This window comes from Zophobas morio, unplaced genomic scaffold (genome assembly GCF_036711695.1).
Source record: "Zophobas morio isolate AGI-343-1 ecotype UQ-CSIRO unplaced genomic scaffold, CSIRO_AGI_Zmor_V1 ptg000030l, whole genome shotgun sequence".
Taxonomy (NCBI): Eukaryota; Metazoa; Arthropoda; class Insecta; order Coleoptera; family Tenebrionidae; genus Zophobas; species Zophobas morio.
Window position 1 is genome coordinate 15033169 of NW_026972135.1, and position 23955 is coordinate 15057123.

Here is a 23955-nt window from a genome sequence, read left to right on the forward strand (position 1 = left end):
ACAAAAACCTCTGGAAGAATCCTGGGAAAGAATGTATCAAGACAAAGGAAATCAGAAGCGTTTCCACAAGTTATTAAAAACACTCAAAAAATATCAGCAGGATACATGCACATATTTGAAGTCAAAAGACGGGATAGGAAGATAATCAAAAGGAGAAGATAAAGAATACAGGGAACATGAAAAATATTAAATAAATGTGGTAATGGAAGCAGTAAAAGGTAAAGAAAAAACTATGTGAAGACAAATACGAGTAATATAGAATTGAAAGAATTTGATACTGAGGCAAGGTGAAGGATTAGGACCAACATTACTTAGTATAATATTGAATGACATAACGAAGACGGAGAAGGTAAGAAGCTATATGGGGATATAAAACCCTACAGTCAATATAGGTACTGGAATGTGCTTTTACAGATGATCTGATGATAGAAATATGAAATGAACTTAAAAAGGCAAAAACTGAAAATAAATGCATAGAAGATCAAAATAATGGCAATAATAGACAAAATTAACACCGACGTAAAACTACTTACAAATAAACAGTAAAGGCAGAAAGCAAATAAATACATACAAACAAGGGTATAATTAGTTACCAGTACAAATAGAAGATGACGGAACATAAGTAATAACAGACGTGATGATGCAATAAAATTGTAATTATATGCACTAAATAACATCTGCAAAAGGAAAAAAGGAATAGCAAAGAAAACGAAATTAGCAGTATAGAAATTATTACATAAACAACATACATACTGTCCTGAAGGTCGCGAACGCCCTTAAGGGTACATTATTAAGGGATGTTATTAAGTATGAGAAAAATATTGATAACATTCCTCCTCCCATTTTAGCATTTTAGATATGTGATCTTTCTCACAACAATTATTAAAATAACAAAGAGTGAAACCTTTAATTAGTCATATTTCTGTTCCCCATGGTAATGTTTAATTATCATTTCTGTTTTAATGCAAACATGTTTCTCTCTTTTAAACTTAAAACATACGGAAAATTTGTATGAGGAAATATCGATTCCTTGCAAAAATGTAGCATTTTAAGCATGTTCTAAGTTGCTTGTTGTGAAAAGATGGCCATGTATATTAATAAAAAAAAGGCGAAATATAAGCCCTATCTCAATTCCGATGATTTTTTTAATTCGTCGTAAGCCGAGGGGCAGAGCTTCATTGCAAAATCCATATTTTTCTACAAGAAATTACCACCTGAAATATATTCTTAAGTAATCGTACGTGTTACACAAAGAAAACTAAATATGTATTAATTAAAAAAGAAAATCAAAAGAGAAGCTCCATCCATCCGTCTCGATCTCAATTGTGATGAATTTTTCATTCGTTGTCAGACCGAGGGGCGGAGCAAGATCGATATTTCCCTATACAAATTTACCATTTTAAACATATTTTAAGTTTCTAGTTGTGAAAAGATGACTACACATATTTAGAAAAAAAAAGGCAAACTGTAGCCCCGCCCACCCACCCTGGCTCAATTATAATGCTTTTCTTTTATTCGTCGTGAGCCAAGAAGGCGGAGCTTAACTGCAAAATCCTTACTTCTCTACGTGAAATTAAAAACATGTTTTTGAGTATCATGTTATTCAAAGAATACTATATATTAAGAAAAAGTTAAAGCCGAAGATCAAGCCCCACCCATAGCTGCCTTAATCTAAATAGTAATGAAGTTTTCATTCGTTGATATACCTAGGGGCGGAGCCTATTTACAAAACCCATATTTTCTTAAAAAAATTTACCATGTTAAACGTGTTTTAAGTTTCTAAGAATAAAAAAAATCATCACAATTGAGATGGGGTGGGGGGCATATTTTGCCCGGCATATTTTCCCCTTTGGTTCACGGTGAATAAAAAAAAATTATCACAATTGAGATAAGGCGGGTGGGCGGGCTTACATTTTGCCTTTTTGTTTTATACTTCGAAAGAGTTCGACTAGTAATTAGCACGTTCCGATAAAAGATTTGGCTTCTCATGACAGAGGAAAACACTAATTTAATAAATTAAACCACAATGGAGCTGTTATTATGATAATTATTATTTTATTATTATTAAATTTAGCCGGGCGCGACATTACTTTATTCTTACGCGAGACAATGAGGTGAACTGTTCCTAAATTGATCATGAAAAAAGTTGCCGCTTCGCACTATGTGGCTGAGGAACAAGACGCATCAAACAATAAACAAATATAATAATAATAATAAACAAAATCAACGTAGATTCATAAACCACACGTATAGGTGTGCATTATTTCATAAAATTCAGGTAATGTTAATTATGCAATTTAATGAGCGGTGCCACGAAATTCCGGGATGGGACGGTGTCGGTCAGGAATTTCGCTGATAACGCATGGGGGCGGCTTGCGCCTTCGGTCAGGAGCGGCGGTCGCTCGGGCGCCAGCTCCCTCTCCGTGGGAGGGTGCACCGGGGTTGCTCTCAAGCCGGAGACACGGATCTCCAGGTGGTGAGCGCCCGCGAAAAGAAGAAAATAAAATAAAACAGAAAGAAATATTTTTAAATAAATCGGTTTATTCCCTGGCACCAGCGATACAGATAGAAAACACTATTACGGCTAATCTTAAATAATAAAACTACAAGTCGATATAACAAAATAAGCAAAACGAATAAAACGTTCGGCACGGCCGTTCGCTGTTGGAGGGCGACTTCCTTCAGGATGGGCTCTTCCTGGACCTGGAGACGGCAACCCTGGAACGGGAAATCGCGGGGTGATGGTACGGTGACCCGTACTGTTGACGGTAAGGAGAAAGAAAACGGTGACGGTGGTCTCGGTTCTTTTCGAGCTCTGCACAATCTAAAATTCAAACTCCAAAAACAGCCACAGCACAGGCAAGACACTTCTTCTTCCCCGAAGACTTCAAGAAGCAATTCTCTTCTTCGGCCGCGTGATCGCGGATTTACCCCCCGTTCTCTCGGCATAAAGGAAAATTTTCAGCGCCCAAACGAAACCTGGAGAAAACAAGGACGGAAACAGATAAGAGATTAAATGTATACCGAGGAAATGGGAATAACATGAAATTCAAAAAATGATATAAACTTTAAGGAACAGCAGTATTTATAAAGGGACTGGGAAAGATTGAAGTAAAGGATTAGGGTCATAGAGAAGAACAAACTATGAATCGAAATACGCACAAAACTATGAATTTTGCTTAGCAAATAACCTCATAATCGGTAACTCTTTAGGGAACCAACAACCACTGGACGAGAAATATACTTTGTTACCAAAGGAAAGAGATGCCAAAAGGGCAAAAAGTATAATAGACTACATCACATACGTACAAAATCTACAAAACATACTAGAAGAAGTAAGGACAAAAAAGAAGCGAAAATGGAAACGTGAAAATAGATGAAAAAACAAAAAAGGATATAATAGGATAGTAATACATAAACTCAAAATAGAAGACAACCCGAAGAGGTATATCGCAGAAACGGACAAAGAATTAGAAATACAAAAAAGGGAAAAATAGAATAGACTTTAGAAGAGAAATGGGGAACCATCAAAGTGATAATAAGGGATAAAAGAAGAGAAATATGCGGAGTCAAAACAAAAAAAAAATAACAGAAAACATACAAAAACTATACGATGGTGGAATGTAGAAATGAAACAAATACAATTAATGCAGGAAGAGGACAAAGCGAAAAATAGAAGACAAAAAAGAAGTCCTGGGAAGAATTTTGACAAGAAATGGAAGAAATACACAAACCAAATATGTAACAAGAAATTCCGGGGTATAGTGCAAAAACTTAAGAGGAAATTAAAAAATGAGAAGAACTAGTTGAAAACAAAAACAAGCAACATATTGAAATAAATACCTATTACTACGCTGGAAGAACGAAGTGTGAGGGGAATCGGAAAATCCTGAAGAGAGTTAAATACAGAACAAACAGAATAAATAACAATAGAGGAACTGGAAATTGCCAAAATCAAAACAGGAAAAGCATGCGAAGTTGACCAGATTAAAACAGAAATTATTAAAGGGTTAGAAATCAAGGGAAAATTGTGGCTGATGGAAATTTTAAGTAAAGCATGGCAAGAGTGAGAATACCTAGGGAATGGGAGCAATACATAATTACACATATACAGGCTGTTCAAAAAATTACGCACCAAATCTGACATTATGTTCAGGACTCTTTATCGAGGAGAGAAAAAATAATGTAAAAAATTCTTTTCTTCAACTGTAGACGATACAGCCCCTGCAAATTTAATTTTTTTTTTCAAAATTTCGCCATATTTTAATTCACTATTGTGTAATGGGTAACTGAAATAGACTTGTGAACTTAAAAATGTATCGTTGAGTGGGTGCGCCATTTTTTGAACATCATGGATATAAAAAAGAAGAATTTAGCAATTACGAGAATGACAGAAGGAAGAATACGGTAGAGGAGGGATAAACAGCGAAACATTTACCAACGCAATAGCAAGAAAATATCTAAAATAGTATGGTCACATAATAAAAGAAGAAAAAACTTCAATACTAAGAAAAATAATAAATACCGGCAGAGATAGCATAAGAAAAAACAGTAGACCACGCAAGAAATGGATATGATAGAACAAAGAAGAAGAATAAGATCAAGAAGAGAAAAAAGATGACAGGAGACAAAAAGGCATGAACCGAAAAATTGGATCAATATTTGAAAGGCTCCCGGATTTCATGTCATGAACATATCTAGAACATAGAAAACTGATCATTTCATTACCGTGCTAATTATTATCTTAACTTATGTATTTAATAACATACGACAATAGATAATCTGCGAATAGAATTGTTTCGGTATTTTCACGTGCCGTGCGTTGTTATTTTAGTAGAGTCCATTTAATGAGTGAACTATTGACACTAATTCCATGTTTTATCGACGTTTCATAGCTCATGAAATATGAAAAAGTAGGTCCCCGTTTCTCTTTGTTGTGCCGTCGATTTCAGTACATAACTAATTTCTGAAATTACCCAAAAATTGTTCTGTAAGTATTTTAAGAATATCGTGTAGATGATAAAACGCTAACCAAAATTTGTCTTATCACCCCCAACAAAAATATTGCTGACGTCATCTCGAAATTGTGCCAAGTAAATCCAAAACTTAACTTTGTTCCTTATTATTCAATATCATTGTTGCTATTTTATGTTGTGAACAAGTAGTTATGCACAGTAGTTTTACACCAATCATCCCACTAAACAAATACCAAACAGAACCGTGTAACCATATTTAAGTTATGTGGTTGTGGGAAGTCACATTCATTTTGAAGTGGATTATCTTCTTGCCTTGTATTGCCTTGACTCGTCTGCAAAAAAAATGACATGTCATTAAACGTTGTTATAAACTGGATGGTAATTAACAACGCGGGAAAATAAATTCCATCTTTTAAAATGGAGAGATATAATTACGATAATTGAAAGTATGTACTCACATTGATTGAATTTTATTATGTTGCTTTACTAAGTAGGTCGATGTACTAAGAAAATCGGTTTTGAGAGCAATCTGAAGAGAAATAAACACAAAACGGATAATGTGAAACGAATAGCGACACAAGTAATACAAAAAAGTGAAAATCACGTTTTATAAAATGTTGACGAAGGAAAAAGGTTAAACACGTGAATTATATAAGAACTATTATTATAGATGCAAAATGGCATGAGACCTTATTAATATATGTATATGATCGAGTAAAATAAAGGAGGTGAACATAGAATGTAACATTAGGGTCAATTAATCGACCATCTGTGCGATCTCATTATGTACACACAAATGAAGAAACAAACAAGAAATATAAAAATTAGCCATTTTTGACGACAACATGTATTAATATTTCCTAATTTAGTGTACCTAATGTTCTAGTATGGACGAACTAGATCAATAATCGTTCAGTTAACTAACAACCAAACGAATAACTTTAAAAAAATCGTCAACTTTCACTAATAATTATGACATAACTAAATCAGAGAATCTTTATTAGCAAATGATTGTCTTCGTGGCAGACAACCAATTAAATCCGCAACATTTGTCCATCAGTGAAAGTGTTGATTAGATGAAAGCGAATTTGATTTAAAATAATTAGCGGCGTTCTTAACAAAACAGTAAACAGCTTAATTTTGAAAATGGAAAGTACACGCGCCTGATCCATAATTGACGTAACTCATTTATTAAAAACATTTTGGTTCCTCAACTCCATGTGTACTGATGTATGAATCCTGTTCGTCAATTGTTTTGCGGAACGCCACAATCAAGTCAACCTTGAAATTCTTTCAGCCTTACCCAGATGGGTTTGATTTCGTTTTGCTCAATGGTCACCTCTTTGACAAATGGAAGCGCTGGAAAAAATTCGGTTGCCCACATGGATGGAATTTCACGCCGTGGTAGCTTTTTGATTTTTTGTTTGTTAATTAGGTGGCTGTGTATGACAAATTTGATTTTTATTCCGCCGCCTACTTGGCTCTGCTTTTGGACGTGATAATGCGATCGGAGACCAGTGTTGGCAGGTCGCGAACTAATTAAAATATAGATTAACATCAGGAAAGTTGACTAGAACAAAAGAAACGAAATCTGATGGCTATAAGAAGAGGTTGGCGATTTTTAGTCGGAGTTGGCTTAGTAGGTAATGGGCATGTATTTCCACTTTCACCGTGGGCGCAATTAATGGACTAGGAATAGTACTAACATCTAATTGTAAACCTAAGGTTAAGCTGAACCGCTTTTGTAGCACAGAGTTATTATGGTTTCGTTTTTATTGCGGACGTTCTTTGTCCTCTAGCAAAAGCAATTACAAGCTGAAATTTTTAATACACACCTCTCTATGTACCTCCATTTAGAGCTATTGACCATGTCATATGGGCAACAAGCATTAACTGTGAACGTACAAATGGCATGAACATAAATCTTTCTCACACGATTTCTCGCTACAACTGTAAACGATAAGCGATAACGAGTAATTACGTTATAGTTTTAACACAGTTTTACACCAAATTCACGCAAGCAGCTATTGCAGTTGAGTAACTCAACTCGACACTATAATAACCACTTGAAGCTTTTGAAAACCTACCATTTCGAATTTTTTTAGACGAAACGTTACTCGTGATTGTTATTAGTGTAATATCGTGTTATATAACCTTAAAACAAATTGCCATAAGTCAATTAAAAATGACTTAAGTAAGTTCGCGCAGAACGTGTGAGAGTTGCGTTAATCACGATTTACAGTGGGTCGATTTGAGACCGAAGAAATATTGAGATTAATTAACAGTACCGTGGAAGAAATGTAGTTATTTTTAATAACTATACTTGTTTAGCAATTTTTCGTAAGGGCAAACATTTTAATTTTAATGTATTGTAAATTGTAATGCAACACTTCGCAACATTACTCATCTCTCTGTTCTACTAATTTCAGTAGGTCATTAAATAATAGAAAAATTAGATGGACTTGTTCTGGGAAAACTAGAAACATGAATTGGCTCATTCATTTATTATATTTGTAGCTGTTTTTTTTTCTGCGTTGCATTTGTTCGAATTTACTTTAGATGCGAGGGAAGTTCTATTCAATAACCGTATATCAAATTTTTTGTTCGGTGTTTCTCCACCATATGTTGAGTATTTTTTGTTATTTCTTCAGATGTCAGTTCTCCATATTCTTCTACTCCTTCTGTGAATCATGTTTGTTATGTCTGTGTTTCAACATGTGACATAGTATTTCTTTGTCCTAACTGCGATAACACTGGGCAACAAAATTAACAATTTTGTTTGTCACAAACATACTGACAGCAATACCAGATACATATACAGGGTGAGTCACTAAACACGCATTTCTCGTTAATTATTGGAAATAGAAAAAAGTGTAAGACCAGAGTTGTACAGTTCTTTGAAGATTATACTCTATTCCTTGATTTTTTTTGGCATTGAAAAGCTTTACAAAAAACTCACAGTAGGGTTATCTTTAAAATCTGCGTTACATATTTTGTACAGAGATAAAAATGTATCAGTTTTTTCAAATAGAACACCATGTATTTTATGACTGCTAATTTTGTTTTTTAATATCTTTCTGTTTTTTGCTGAGTAGTCGCTCTATAAGAAGAATGAGGATAAAAAATAGAGTAAGATACAATAAAAAATACAGGTGTTCATTTGAAAAACTGAAATACCCATATTTGGAAACTGTAAGCTTTAAATTTTTTATAACCACTCTGTATATTAAAATTAGATTTAGTTAGTACCACAACACAGTGCCTATCTTTGTTTATACTTCCACAAAATATTATAAAACAAATTTTAAAAAGAAGCCTACTGCGATTTTTTCGTGAATCCTTCCATTACCACAAAATTTCAAGAAAATTGGGATAATGTGGCAACATTGCATCGGATTTTCAAAAGTAAACTGTGGTTGTAAAAGTTAAGAAAGGTCAATTCAAAAATATATAGGGTGTGTAACGCCTTAAAAGTAGAACTCCCTGTATAGTTAAAAATAATCTTAGAATATGATCCTTAAAGAACTTTGGTTTTTGACTTTGTTTGGATATCTAATAACAATAACCTTCCTGTAAATTTTCAACACACGTTAGCGTTAGTTTTTTAGATATACCGAGTGTCCCAGTTAAAACTCCGCAGTCTTATATCATCAGATCGGATAGAGATATTGAAATTCCGTAAACGCCATTGTTTTTACCTTTAAGGGGAAAGCTTAATTTAGTACATTGCAAATATGACGCATATATGGCGTCGCGTAGCGACTATTTTTTTTTAATGCAATGTAATTTTTTAGTGATTTTTTTTTAATTTCTTTCACTTTCAGTTAATAAAAAAATGTGCCTGAAGGATTCTTGATAATTATTTTAAAAATCTCTCAAATGAAAACGTTTATTTAACATTATCTTTTGAAACTGAAATTGTAAATAATGTAATTAAAGTTAGTTAACAATAAGTAGAGAAAAAAAAATGGTCGACAGTTATTTCCACAGAACTTCCCTCGGCGCTGAAGTACAGCCGAACAAATTCCGTTTCATTGAATAATGATAAAAAAATTGTACGATTTTCGTTTCCTGATAACCGCTATAAAGTAAAAAATAGTAGCGTAAGTTATACTCCCACAGCTTTTTTGACTTGAATTTTTCAAATCTTCAATTTCCCATTTTTTGATTTCTTCAGTTTTTCGATTTACCTTTCTCGAGTTTGCAGTTTTTGATTTTTCGTTTGGATTTTTTATTTTCCTAATTTTTTTCAATTTCCGGTTTTTCAATGACCAGATTTTATAATTTTTCTTTTTTCAATGTGAAATGTTTCCATTTTTGGATTTTTCAACTTCAAATTTTTATGGAAGGATAAAACATTCCTGTCTTTCGGACACAATTTATTTCACTGCGACACGTGTTTGGTCCGAAATTCCAGCCTGAAGATGGCCTGACTTTATTTTTCGGCCGAAACACGTGTCGCAGTGAAATAAATTGTATTCGGAAACCAATAATATTTTATTCTTCGTTAAAAATTCAATAAAAAGTCAAACAGAGATGGTGAATTTAGGCAATTTCAATTTTTAGATGTTTTAATATTTGATTTCTTTGAATTTTTCAATTTTTGATTTGCAATTCTTCTATAGTTTCTGTTTTAAATACATATGTAATAATTACTTTCAGAATTTTCATTTTTTCAGTTTCATGATTTTTGAATTTTTTCATTTTTCAAGTGTTGGATTTTAAAACTTTTTAATGTATACAATTTTTGAGTTTTTCGAGTTTTAATTTTTCGATTCATTAATTTTTTTTCAATTTTTAGTTTTTCAGTGTTTCTTCAATGTTTCGATTTATTTAATTTTTCGATTTTTCATTATTTCAATTTTTCAACTATTCAAATAAAAAAAATGGAAAAATTGCAAGACTGTAAAATTGAAAAATAAAAAATGAAAGAAAGAAAAAGTATAAAATGGAAGAACTTAAAAAAACTGAATAAACGAAAAATGATAAAATCGAACGAAACTTCGAAAAAAAATATGAATGTAATGATAATTTACAAGTACAGACTCATCATATTTTGCACATTTTAGATAGGATTTATTCGGCAAAATTTTGAGATGACGTCATCAATTTTTTGGGGTTGATAAACAGATACAATCAATAAGAAAAAACAAGACAGAGCGCTCGAGAAGTTTTCACCTTCTTTAAAAAAATAGGTTGAAAGTTATTTGAACAGAACTTCCCTTGTCCCTGAAGTAGAGCCTAACAAATCCCGCTTCATTGAAAAATGATAAAAAAAATTTTGCGATATTCGTTTTCTGATAACCTCTATAAAGTAAAAACTAGTGGCGTAAATTATACTCCGACAGCTTTTTTGATTTGAACTTTTCAAATCTTCAATTTGTCATTTTCCAACTTTTGGATATGTTAATTTTCAAATTTTGCAATTTTGTGATTTACAATTTCACAAGTTCTTAATTCTTAGTTTTTCAGTTTTTCACTTTTTCAGTTCGATTTGCAATTTTTCGTTTCAATTTTTTATTTTCCTTATTTTTTCAAGTCTTCGGTTTTTCAATGTCCAGAGTTTATAATTTTTCTTTTTTCAATATGAATTTTTTCCATTTTTGGATTTTTCATCTTCTAATTTTTATGGAAGAATAAAATGTTCTGTCTTTCGAGGACAATTTATTTCACTGCAACGTGTGTTTCGGCCGAAAAATAAAATAAGGCCATCTTCAGGCTGAAATTTCGGCCGAAACACGTCGCAGTGAAATCAATTGTGCTCGAAAGGGAGAAATATTTTATTCTGTCATAAAAATTCAATAAAAATCGAACAGGTTAAAGTGATGGTGTATTTAAGAAATTTCAACTTTTAGGTTTTTTAATTTTTCGTTTTTTTGGAATTTTAGATTTGTCAGTTTTTCGATTTTTCAATTTTTCGTTTCTTCAATTTTTGATTTGCAATTCTTCTAGTTTCTATTTTAAATATGTATATAATAATGTTTAGAGTTTTTCACTTTTTCATATTCATGATTTTAGAATTTTTCCATTTTTTAAAGTATTGGATTTTAAAAACTTTTTAATTTATTCGATTTTTTCAATTTCTCCCTACCATTTTTGGGTTTTGCAACTGTGCGATGTGATTCGTTTTTTCTTTTTTCAAATTTTTCGTTTCATATTTTTTTTAGTTTTTTAGTTTTTTAATGTTTCAATCTTTCGTTTCTTCAATGCTTCGATCTGGCATGAAAAAAACGAAAAAATATAAAATGAAAGAACTTGAAAAACTGAAAAAATGAAAAATTGAAAAATCGTAAAATTTAAAACTGAGAAGCTTGAAAATCGATAGAAATTGGAAAAAACGACGACATATTGTAAATTCGAAATATTGAGGATTAAACAGTTCGGAAAATCGGATAATTGAAAAATTTAAAAATTAGAAAACTGAGAAATCGAAAACTTGATATAGTGAATAAACGAACAATGATAAAATCGAAAGAAACTTCGAAAAAAAAATTTGAATGCAATGATAAATTACAAGTATAGACCGATCATATTTTGTACATTTAGATAAGATTTATTCGGCAAAATTTTGAGATGATGTCATCAATTTTTTGGAACGAATAAGCAAATATATTTTAATTAAAAATTTATCATGCTTATCATGACTTTAAAAAATCTGCATGATTTTTAAGCATTCGGTTTTGCGATTCAAAATTAAATTGCAAAATGTTGTTTTATAATTTTTGATTTTTTTTCCAAAAACTTGGACGTTTCGGGTAAAAATTCAATACGGAGTCATAAACTACATGTGTAGGACTATGTTATTTTATACAATTTAAAACCCATTTACTATGTATAATTTTGAAGTGACGTCATCACATTACCGGTGGGATTATTAGATAAAGTTTTATTAGCGTTTTACCATCTACATGATATTCATAATACACTTATAAAATTTGACATCAATTGGGCCAGTAGTTTCGGAGATTATTTGTCTAATAAAAATCCGGACAGACAGACAGACAGACAGAAAGATGGAAACAGGAGACCTATTTTTTCGTACTCAAAGGGTCGTGAAAGGCCGAGAAAACGTAAAAGTAGAGAGTCGGTCGACGCACTCGATTACCAAAAAACACAAATGAAAAATGTTTCTTAAAAAAATCTCGAAAACGAACGCTATCTTTAAGAAAAACTTTCCCAAATTTAATAGCACCCTAAAACGAATACATTTTTGCTATCAGAATCATTGTAACAATTTTTTTGCTGCTCACTGTAATTGTATAGTGATTTTGTGTCTGTCTGTCTATCTGTCAGTCGTCTCTGTCGATTTTTATCAAATAATATTTCTCCAAAACTACCGGACCGATTATTATTATCAAATTTTATATGTACTCGTATTTGAAGAATAACGTGTAGATGGTAAAACGCTAACTTAAATTTAACTGATCATCCCTGTCAACAATTAGATAACATCACCTGCAAGTTTGGCATAGTAAATCCTCTTTAAATTTTACAAAATGATATACTCCTGTACTTGTGGTTTATGAATCCGCATATTTCGCATTCTTCAAGGTAAATTTTTTAGATATGCCAACTGGGGGACGGAGATTTTAATACACTTTAATCGATGTTCTATAATAATTAAATTGGTGTTAGTGTTTTATCAGAATTTCAAAAATAATACCAGATTTTGACATCATGTCGTCAAATTTTTGCTGGGAATAAACATAAAATACTCTGGCTGTTGTTCTAAAAGCAGCAACGGTGAGACGACAGATGACAGAGAGAAACGCCAGATCGAGATTTTCATAAACCATACACTTCGACCACTAACGTCATAATTCTTATGGAAATCAAAAATTTTCGATGGATAGTAATAAACAGTTTGTATTTTTAAGAGGATTCGGATTTAGAATGTAATTACATCATTATCATTGTTATTATTACTGTTATTAAAGTCGACACGCAAATAAGCAAAAAGTCAGCTGTCCCTGGATGTAGGTGTTCCGTGTTTATAATGCGCTGTTAACAGTTTAACAACAGTTTAACAATCCTAGAATTCTAAAACTAATACCTTTTTTAACATTCAGTTTTTTTGTAACATGTGTTGTATAAACACCAATTTTGAAGTGGTATTTCTGAAGATAACTTGATCACATTTTTTTTTTACCCAAAAATGTTGCATACATGTAAAAGCTTTAGTTTGTTGAAAAATATATCTTTAGTGCTTTAGATACAATTTTCTATTTCTGTTGCAGGAACCCCTTTCTCACCCCCCTGAAAATGCTGCGTTACACCAATGAACAACTCGCTTCGGTGGTGGCCATCCCCATCGTGACAATTCTCCTCGTCTGGACCACCGCCATTTTCCAACGCAACCGCAAAACCTGGGGCTCTTACGACATACCCATAGTTTCGATCTTAATCTTAAGCATCATCAGGAACCTCACCATCCTAGCATACACACTCTTCGTTACGCTAAACCAAAACACTATCGACGTCGACTACTGCAGCGTCATAATTTGGATTTTCAACTCCATCCACACTTTTCAAGCGAGTTCTTTAAGCACACTAGCCATCATCGGACTCTTCTCTGTAAAATTACACCGTAAACAACAACACTTGCGTCAGTTTTTGACACCCACTCATGTTATTTACCATTTGTTTTGTTTGACCACACTGTGCGCATGCGTGGGGGTCGCCGCCATCTTGGCCCAACACGACCGCGGCGCGAATTTCAAAAATCTAACAGTTTTTGACACCAACCCTTGCAAGTTCATGCCGTTTGATCTTGATATCAAATACAACGTTTTTATAATCGTTTTGAATGTGTTTTTAGCGTGTGTTTCGGTGATCGCGTTCATAGCTACGTGTTTTAACCATTTTAAAATTAAAAGAAACGGGTTCGACTATCTGAAGAAATCTAATTCGGATTTGAGCGATTTGAGTTTGGGTCTTGGGAATGAAAATAAAAATTATTATGACACTTATACGATCCAGAGGGGTGGCCACCACTTGGACCACCATTACTACGAGGGACAGAACAACAATGTCGTTTGGAATAGCGACGTGTCGAATATTTCGACTACGGTGAGCTCGACCAATAGTAGACGGCCGTGCATTAATCAGCAGCCAGTCAAAAGCGAAGAAGAATGTAGAACTGGACTGGAAACAATACATCCGGTGTTGATAGTTTGCTATCTTTTCTACCATCTACCGCTGATTGTAAGTATGACTTTGAACTTAAACGCGTACAAAAAATCAAGGTAAAAGTGACAGTGTTGGTGAATTGTGTGCACTTATTTACTTTCATTTCTGATTATGATTGAGGTGGCAATGTTAACGAGGTGTTGCCATGTTGTAAGTGCATTTTTCTGGCATTTTCGTCATTTGAAAGTTTCTATGCAGTGCGTAAATGAATGTAATTGTTTAACTAGGACAACGAGAATTATAATGTTCAAGTATAATGAGATTATGAACTCGGATAGTTCAGCGTGAGAAAACGGATATGTATTAGATACGTCAAATGTCAAATTACTGAAAAGTGGTAGGTGGAAGTGTAGGTGTTATGAAGACACGCCTATTGATTAAAGTTGCTAATTTTTGCAAGATTGTTGTATAGATTAACTTGGCTTAAAGAGCATAAATTTTGTATTATGATTAACATGACAGGTTAAGCATACGAGTGCTGTATTTGTGCGACAGTATATTAGAAAAAAAAGATTTTATAGTATGGAAATTTATTTTATCTCATTTGTATTCTATACACAGGGCTGCAATAAATTATTTATATCGTTATTAATTTTTTATTTATCGAAGGCAAAAGTAATAATAAAAGAAGATAAAAACTTTGTAAATAATGAAACAATTTTTTAAAGTTGTGACAGCCGCCCATCCAAAAACAGTGGCCTGTATAACTGCAATAATTTTGCAACCTTAAATATTCAGCGATATTTCGTAGAAAGATTAAGGTTGTTATATTTTATATTTTTTATACAATCGAGAAAATAATAATCAATGCGAAGTTTCTCAAAAATGTGATGGAATCTGGGATAATCTTCATGTTATTGTGCGGAGAAAACAGAGATACAGCTCTTTATTTTTATTTCCGAATTGGGACTAGATCACGATTTTCAGATATGAAATTGTCATTTTTTTTAAATATCGAGATTTTTCGATTTTTAGAAAATTTGGGTAAAATTTTATTTGAAAATGACATTTTTTAATTATCTTGAACTCTCAAAGAACGGTCAAAAATACATACACAGGGGTTTTGAAAAATTGATTTTTTTTAAAAGTTGCCTAAACATTGACATTTGTGAAAATTCGCCTCAAAAAATTTACAGATGCAGAGCCGAGGAACTCATTCGAAAAACAATGTTAATAGTCCGCCGAACAAGATTTTCAAGAAATTCGGTTTGAAAACAATAATTTTTTAAATAACTCGGAAGGTGGGATAACAAGATTTCAAAGAGATGTGAAAAATTTGATTTGAAAATGAAATTTTTTAATATTTCGAAATCTCGAAAACGTCGAAAAATTCATACGAAGTGTATTGTGAAATAGAGATTTTGGAAGTTGCCTAAACACCCTAAAAAATTTTTGGAAACACATTTTGATAAGCTAAAAACAAAGAATTAATACTTTCGGATCGAAGTTTTAGAAAAATTTGAAATTGGATGTCTCGAAATTTCGAAAAACACTCCAAAAATTCAGTTTGAAAATGGAATTTTTTAATTTCTCGAAGTCATGAAACGGCAAATATTTGAAAATGGAATTTATTTAATGTCTTGAAATTTCGAAAAACGGCAAAAAATTCCAAATGGTGAAAAATTGTAATTTTTGAAAAGTTGTCAAAAAATCCTGAAAAAGTCTCCGAAATAGCTAATTCTAAAAATTAAACATGATAATGGTGCCAAATCAAGAGTTTCGGAAAATTTAGTTCGGTGGGATTTTTTTAAATATCTCTAAATTTCGGAAAACGGCTAAAAAATTCCTAATTGTATTTGCGATAAAAATATCAACGCGGATTCATAAACCAAAAGTACAGGAGTATATTATTTAATACAACTGAAATTATCTTCACTGGACAAAATGATTAGGGGTCGTCAAGAAATTGTTGGTGAGGATGATTAGACAAATTTTAGTTATTCTTTTACCAACTACATGATATTCTTAAGTCACACATGATATTTGACAACAACTGGGTCAGCAGTTTCACAGATTATCTATTTAATAACGGAAGACCTATTTTTTCGTACTTTAGGGGTCACGAAGACATGAAAGTAGCCATTCGTCCGATGGCAATAGTACAATATAATTACTTAGAAGAATATTTGGAAACTAAAGTTTCAGCAATAATTTTACTAGAAATATTTATTTGGCACTTGTGAAAAAAATTGATTGTGTTTTGGAACGGAGATGTGTGTGATGCACATATTTGGCTTCAATAAGATGGTGTCCCTCTCATGTTTTTTCGCGAAAAGTTCAAATTTTCGCAAAAACATTTGCAAGGTATAATAACGTTTTATTCCCAACACTGTTTGTACGTCTCCGTGGCTGTGACTACTTTTCTTTTGTGCTGTGACTAGTATTATCCATGTTCATGACGTCATCACAAATTTTTTATTGGTCAAATTAAGAACAAGTCACCCCATTTTCACGTCGTTATTTAATAATGATAAAATAAGAATTATAATATTGACAATATTTTTTCGATTGTCGTTTAGTTCTGTTTTGAGAAGACAAACTCATTCAAATCAGACTAATTTCTACGTGACATTCTTTCAATGCATAAACATAAATAAACACTTGAGCTTCAGATTGCTATTACCTACTGCTGAAGGACAAGCTGTATGATTTCTGCCTCTGGTTTTTACTTTACAGCGGTTATCACAAAACGAAAATCGTAAAATAAAATTTTATAACTTTTTTATAGAGCTGGATTTGTCGAATTATACTTATAGTCTTCGATCAATTTTTTATTGATCAAATTAAGAACCTCATTTTCTAGAAGATGTGAGAATTCCCAGGTTTTCATTTAAACTTAATTAATAATTTTAGTCTTCTGTTTTGAGGAGACAACTCATTCAAAATAAACAAATTTCTACGTGACATTCTTTCGATGTATAAACATAAACAATCGAAGTTAAGTATGTACACTGATAATAATACACTCTTTTCCGTTGGTTATTTGCTAATTGTCTATAATTTGGACCAATTTTTTTATCGAAGTGCCAATTTCTTCGTAATATGCGGTCTATGTGGCAAATGGAAATGTATATATTATAATGTCCATCGGGCGACTGAGTATTTTCATATTTTGTGGACGTTTCATGACCCTTACAGTACGAAAAAATGAGTCCCTATTTGCGACGGTCTGTCTATCTGCCTGTTTATTTTCTGTTTTTATGTCGATTTTTGTTAGACAGATAATCTCCAATCTCCGAAACTACTGGACCGATTGTTGTTAAATTTGTATATACAGGATGAGTCATTAACCGCGTTCTCTTGGATGTCTCATTAATTATTGGGAATATAAGAAAACTCCAAGACTAAGATTGTCCACTTCTTTGAGGACTATATACTAAAATTATTTTCAACTATACAGAGTCACAACTTGGTTTTTTCAAATAGAATATCCTATATAAGTACCTATATTTTTATACATTTTCATTAACTTCTTCATAGACTTTGTAACCATGATTTATTTTCTAAATTGTGATGCGACGTTGCCAAGTTATTTTAATTTCTTTAAAATTTTTTAGTAATGGTTCACAAAAAATCGCAATGGGGTTATTTTTAAAATCTAGGTTACAATGTTTGGTGGCGAGATAAGTGAAGATACCCGCTTTATTGTGATATAAATAAAATTGGGTTTTAATTTACAATACAACCAAATTATAACAATTTTTAAACATCGATACTTCAGTTTTTTTCAAATAGAACACCTGTGTTTTTACTGGAGCTTATTATGTTTTTATTCTTTCTTTTTTGTTAAGTGTTGCTACATTAAAAAAAAACAAAAAATATATTAAGAATACAGGGTGTTCTATTTGAAAAAACTGAACTATCGATATTTGAAAATTGTAAAATTATATTCCCACCATAAAATAAATCATTGCAATTTTTTTTAACCTTGCATTGGTAAATAACTTCAAAAAAATTGGAATAACGTGGCAACGTTGCAACGGACTTTCAAAAATAATATATGCTTATAAAGCCTAGGAAGGGCTAATAAAAATATGTAGCAATAAGTAGGATATTCTATTTAAAAAAACACTAAGTTGTGTGCTATGTCTCGAAAACAAAACACTCTGTATATAGTCGAAAATAAGTGTAGATACGGTATTCAAAAAGTCGTACAACTTTGGTCTTTGAGGTTTTTATATCTCTAATAATTAATGAAATATCGAGGATCGCGCGCTTAGTGACTTACCCTGTATATTAGGAATATTACGTAGATGGTAAAACGCTAACCATTATTTGCCTAATCATCCCCGCCAACAATTTTATGATGTTAACCTAACATTTTGCGCAATGAAGGGTAATGAAATTTTATAAAATAATGTACTCTTGTACTTGTGGTCTATGAATCCACCTCTACTTTAGATACATATAACACGAAGTTCGACAAGCGGGTCTCTTGAAATCGGTAATCGAGCGCCCGCTTTGTAAGTAAAAGACCCGGGTTGGAAACAGTCGAAGTTAAGCATGTACTGAGAATACATTTTTCTGTTGGGTCAGAGATATCCTTATTTTAGTATGGATTATCATAAAAAATGTTCCATAAAATAATGAGTCACGATTGATCTTGAAGACCCATGTGTTTGTTTTCGCAAAATTTGAATATTCTTGGTTGTCTGTAGTGTTTTTTTTTCGATGAAACTTCACAATTTCTTTTAGAAATTACTAAACCAGTAGTCTAAATTTTAGCATCTGGTTTGAATTTATTATCAGAAATAGCTAACCAAAATATATATAACCATCCCCACCAAAATTGTGATGACGTCATATCAAAAATGTTTCCAAATCAATCAAGGTTAGAATGTCCATATTCTGATTTGTCTCATAAGTAGCTGCACCTTATTGACTTAAGTAAATTGATATTGTCTATCATATTTCGTCCTAAAATGCTATATGTATCTGTTTTAACAAGTTTTGTCAGTTTCGCACAATATTGTAATTAAATATGTGATGAATAATTTATTATTATTGTTAACATCATATTAGGAAAACCGGCCTTCATTTTTATCTAAAATCGTCTTTAAAATACTACCGGGCCACGAGAAATAATCATGCAGCTAATGAGCACATTCTAACTCTTCTCTGTAGGAGTTTTAAGGGTAAACGGACGTTCTCCGTAATTTACAATCAGTCTACCTTTCAAATTTCGTCAGCCACGCACTTAACTGTTTAAATAATTTATAATTATCGTTGTCCGTCAAGTCCAGCCTAGACCTTACGACAACTTTTACTTCTGTTATTTAAATGTGGTACTCTTTTCGGCAATAAAATAATTTCGCCAACTTTTAGGTCAATTAACCTTTGACACTGATACATTTGGAAAGTAAGGTTTCATTTTGCGCAGAAAATTCTTAACTTTTTCACGTGCTGTTTTGACCTAATTGGCTTCCGGGTGTTACTGTATCGTCTACCTACGAATAATGTTTCCGACAAAGACGTTTTTAGTGTGTGCTGTGTTCATTAAATAACGCTATTATATAAACCCGTGGTAATAGATACCGAAAAGCTGCCACTAGTCACCTGTCAATACGATCGGAAATAATTAATTATCCCCACAGGAAAAGAGTTTCGTGGTGAAAGAGAAAGAGAAATAGGAAACGGACATACACTTCCGTCATTTTGTTTTTACGTACTTGTTTCAAGTAGAGTCTGTGTTTGTTATTTAATTATGAGAAAAAAGGTACCGAATGTTCCTAATGTTTCGTCATTACTGGTTTTTTGGTTCAGAAATTGTTTTAGGTTTTGTGGTGGTTATTCCGAAAAGTTCGGGTTCATTGAATCCTGCTAGTCTCAGATTGTCCATACAAACGTAAAGACAAAATTAGATTTTGAAATTTCAACACTGAATAAATTAACATTCTATTGTTCCAGTTCTAATGTATGTTTCACCGGTGCAAGTACTTATTCATTGTGATGAACAATGGTTGGGCAACGCCAAGTTCGTAATAATTTTTTTCAATTAGATTTGACTGTCGGAAGCATTTGGATGTCAGTATTTAATCCTATTAGCATATCTTATGTAAATTTGAACCAAAATTCGCACTGAAACTCGAGACAATAGATTTTACTCGGTACTAAGGATTTAGCACCACACGAATTGCGACATACAGGGTTCAGGACAACAGAATTAGAGGTTCCAGGATTTGGCGTAACAGAATTCGGAATAAAAGATCGTTACCGGGTTTTCCACTCAAATAAAACAATGGCTTGTTAAGTTTTATGAAAATGAGGCGATGAAAAAGTGTGAATTCAAGGACGGAGATATTTATTCAAATTAATTTACAAGGTTGGCGCAGTTTAGAATGAGTTTTCTCACGTTTGTTTACGAACCGTTTCCAAACAGGGAGCAAATTCTTGAACGAAGAATGTGGCGCTAAGATCACCTTGTTTCAAGAAAATGAATAGCCAAGTGACACACATAGATAATGTTTGTGTTTGAAGAAAAATATGATGTTCTTGCGATATTTATATGTAAAATAAGAAATAATTCCAGTCATTGGTGGCCTAGTTTTTGTATAAAAACTATCCGTTGGTGTGGAGTCGCGATAGGTAGAAAAAAATGTTTTTCATAGTTAGAACTAATTAATTTGCCTCTTCGACGCGAAGAATGAATAAATGTGGGTCAACAATGTTATAAATAAAACGAGCGCTACTTTTTTGAGCAGCTGGTTTTGTTTGTATTTGTATAAAAAATTTTAACTTGTGAATATAGATTTATACATGCCACTGTATATGTTTTCACTGTATTCTTAAACTGTCACAACGTGTTGGATTCCAATGTACGCAATTTTAAAATGAATTATGTATGAAGTTAATACAAGGCAAAATATAAGATCAATTAAAACTATTATTCACTCATAAAATTTCTTAAAAATGGTACTGGCACACATTGACCTTTTAAGCAAGAACATAATGTTTAGGTTTTAATTGTTGGGGTCAGATGTCGATTACTTTGTGTTTCTTATTATTGTTACTAATGTTATTACAAAATCAAAATCTTAGTTGACCCGTAGGTGTTACGGTATACTGTTTTGTAACCACCACACATATTATTACTGGTTTATATATTCCCTTGTTTATTTCTTCGTCGCTTGTCCGTCATCTTATATTTTTATGTGTAAGTATATGTATATACAAAAGTTAAAAAGGTGTAATTTCACTTAAAAAACTCAATTTGTACTCATTTTGCGAAACCGGAAACAAAGTAATTGTTGTTACGAATGATAATATTTCCAAACAGATTTTTCTGGCGATTTGCTGTCATACAACTAATTAAACCGGGTGTCTAGAAAATGGTGGATTAACTCTTCAGTACGTTTTGTACAGGGGTTTCGGGAGTCCTAAAAAATAATAAAAAATACTTCTGGCTTACTTTCTGATTTTTTAGTACCCATGGTGACTGAAATCCACCTTTAATTTTTTACGAATAAAATCAGTGTTATTTTAGCAGCTAATAACCCCGCCCACCCACCCTCTTTTTTCTTAGAGAGTATGTCATTTGCCAAAATCTGTTTTATTTTAGCAGCTACTAGATAGGATAAGACTGATTTTGGCAAATGACTTACCTTCCAAGAAAAGAGTGGGTGGGTGGGCGGGGCAAGTGCCTGTTAGGGTAAGACTGATTTTGGCAAATGAAATACCCTCTAAGAAAAGAGAAGGTGGGTAAACAGGGCTGGTACTTGTTAGGATAAAACTGATTTTGGCAAATGAGAGCTCTCTAAGAAAATCGAGGGCGGATAGGCGGGACTAGTACCTGCTAAAATTATTTTAATCTTAGCACCTACTAGCCCCGCCCACCCACCCTCTCTTTTCTTACAAGGTACTCGTATCTCATTTGCTAAAATCAGTCTTACCTTACCATATGCTAGCCCCGCCCACCCACCCTGTCTTTTCTTGGAAGGTATCTCATTTGCCAAAATCACTCTCATCATGGAAGGTAATAGTCCCACCCACCCACCCTCTCTTTTCTTAGAGAGTATGTCATTTGCCAAAATCAGTTTTATCCTAGCAGTTACTAGCCCAGCCCACCCACCCTCTGTTTTCTTAAAGGGTATGTCATCTGCCAAAATCAGTCTTACCTTAGCAAGTGTTAGCCCCGCCCACCCACCCTCTGTTTTCTTAAAGGGTATGTCATCTGCCAAAATCAGTCTTACCTTAGCAAGTGTTAGCCCCGCCCACCCACCCTCTGTTTTCTTAAAGGGTATGTCATCTGCCAAAATCAGTTTTAACTTAGCAGTTACTAGATAGGATAAGAGGATAAGACTGATTTTGGCAAATAACATACCCTCTAATAAAAGAGAGGGTGGGTGGGTGGGGCTAATACCTGCTAAGATAAATGTAATTTTGGCAAATGAGATATCCTCTACGAAAAGAGAAGGTTCTTTTCTTACAAGATATCTCATTTACCAAAATCAGTCTTACCTTACTATTGAGGTCGGGGCATGTATGGGCGGGCTTAAACTCATGATGAATTTTTCATTCGTTGCCAGACCGAGGGGCGAAACGTAACTGCAAAATCCGTATTTGTCTACAAAAATTTACCATTTTAAACATGTTTTAAGTTTTTGTTATGAAAAGATGACTATGTATATTAAGGAGAAAACGCAAATATAATAGGTTCCTCCCCTCGGCTTGAAAACGAATGAAATATTCATTACAATTTAGATCGGGGCGGGTATAGGTGGGGCTTAATTTTTGGCTTTCTTTTTTACTTATACCTGTGTCGTTTTCTTTTCCTTATTGTCGTTATTTTGGCCATCTCTGCATTTATTTTTAGTTTGCTTTTAACATTGTCTTAATTGTATTCTTGATTCCTTTTCTCTTCACATCTTTCCATATTTCTTTTCTTGTTGCCTCATCAAAGATTTTTTCCAGGTGGATAACTGCTACAGTATTCTGTTTTTACGGTTCTTTTTACTTCCCTAGCGTAAGCTAAACAAGTATAGTAATCAAATCCATCGGACGAATTGCCACTTTTATGTTTTCTCGACGTTTCATGACCCCCACAGCACGAAAAAGGGACTCTCCCGTTTCCGTCTGTCTGTCTGTATCCATTTTGATTAGACACGTAATCTCTGAAGCTGCTGGACCGATTGTGTCAAATTTTGTAACAAATTTCTACGTGACATTCTTTCGATGTATAAACATAAACAACCGAAGTTAAGTATGTACACTGATAATAATACAGTCTTTTCCGCTGGTTATTAGGTTATTAGAAAGAATGTTTTTTAAATAATATTTCAAAAAAGCAGAATCTGTGACTCTGCATTCCTGTTCTTTTCTTCCAATCATTCTCTTCAATTACCGATTTCACTCCCTTAATCAATAATTTTTCGCATACTTTTTCATTTTCTCGAAAATTCGAAAATGCAGTAATATTGAGTTCGGCTATATTTAATAATAATAAAATAAGAATTGTCATTACAACAGCTGCTTACCCAAAATAATGTTCACAACGTCTTTCTCCATTACAACTTAATTAATAATTTTAGTCGCCGCCTCTGTTTTAAGGAGACAAAATCAGTCAAATTCTTCCGCTTATTCTGGTCAACCAGATTAGTGCGTGTTTAGTGGTCCCATTCTTTCCATGTATAAACCAGTGGCGGTCGTCACCTTTTGAAATGGGGGGGTTCACAATTGAATTGATGAATTAAATATGAAGATATAAAACAGATTGTTATTACGTTCAATAAAAGTAAAAAAAGTATTTCTCCACATACCTTCGTGTCGTAGACCCACACCAGTATTAACCCAG

At 32.9% G+C, this 23955-nt stretch overlaps 1 protein-coding gene across 1 annotated transcript in view; it reads left to right on the plus strand.

Moving 5' to 3' along the window:
• The window catches only part of LOC135139096 (uncharacterized), a 72155-nt gene that overhangs the window by 7615 nt on the left and 40585 nt on the right, over positions 1-23955 (plus strand). Inside the window, exon 2 of the mRNA XM_064069186.1 lies at positions 13214-14180. Coding sequence (XP_063925256.1) covers positions 13239-14180 — 942 coding nt within the window. The 5' untranslated portion in view covers positions 13214-13238. The remainder of the gene's footprint in view (positions 1-13213; positions 14181-23955) is intronic.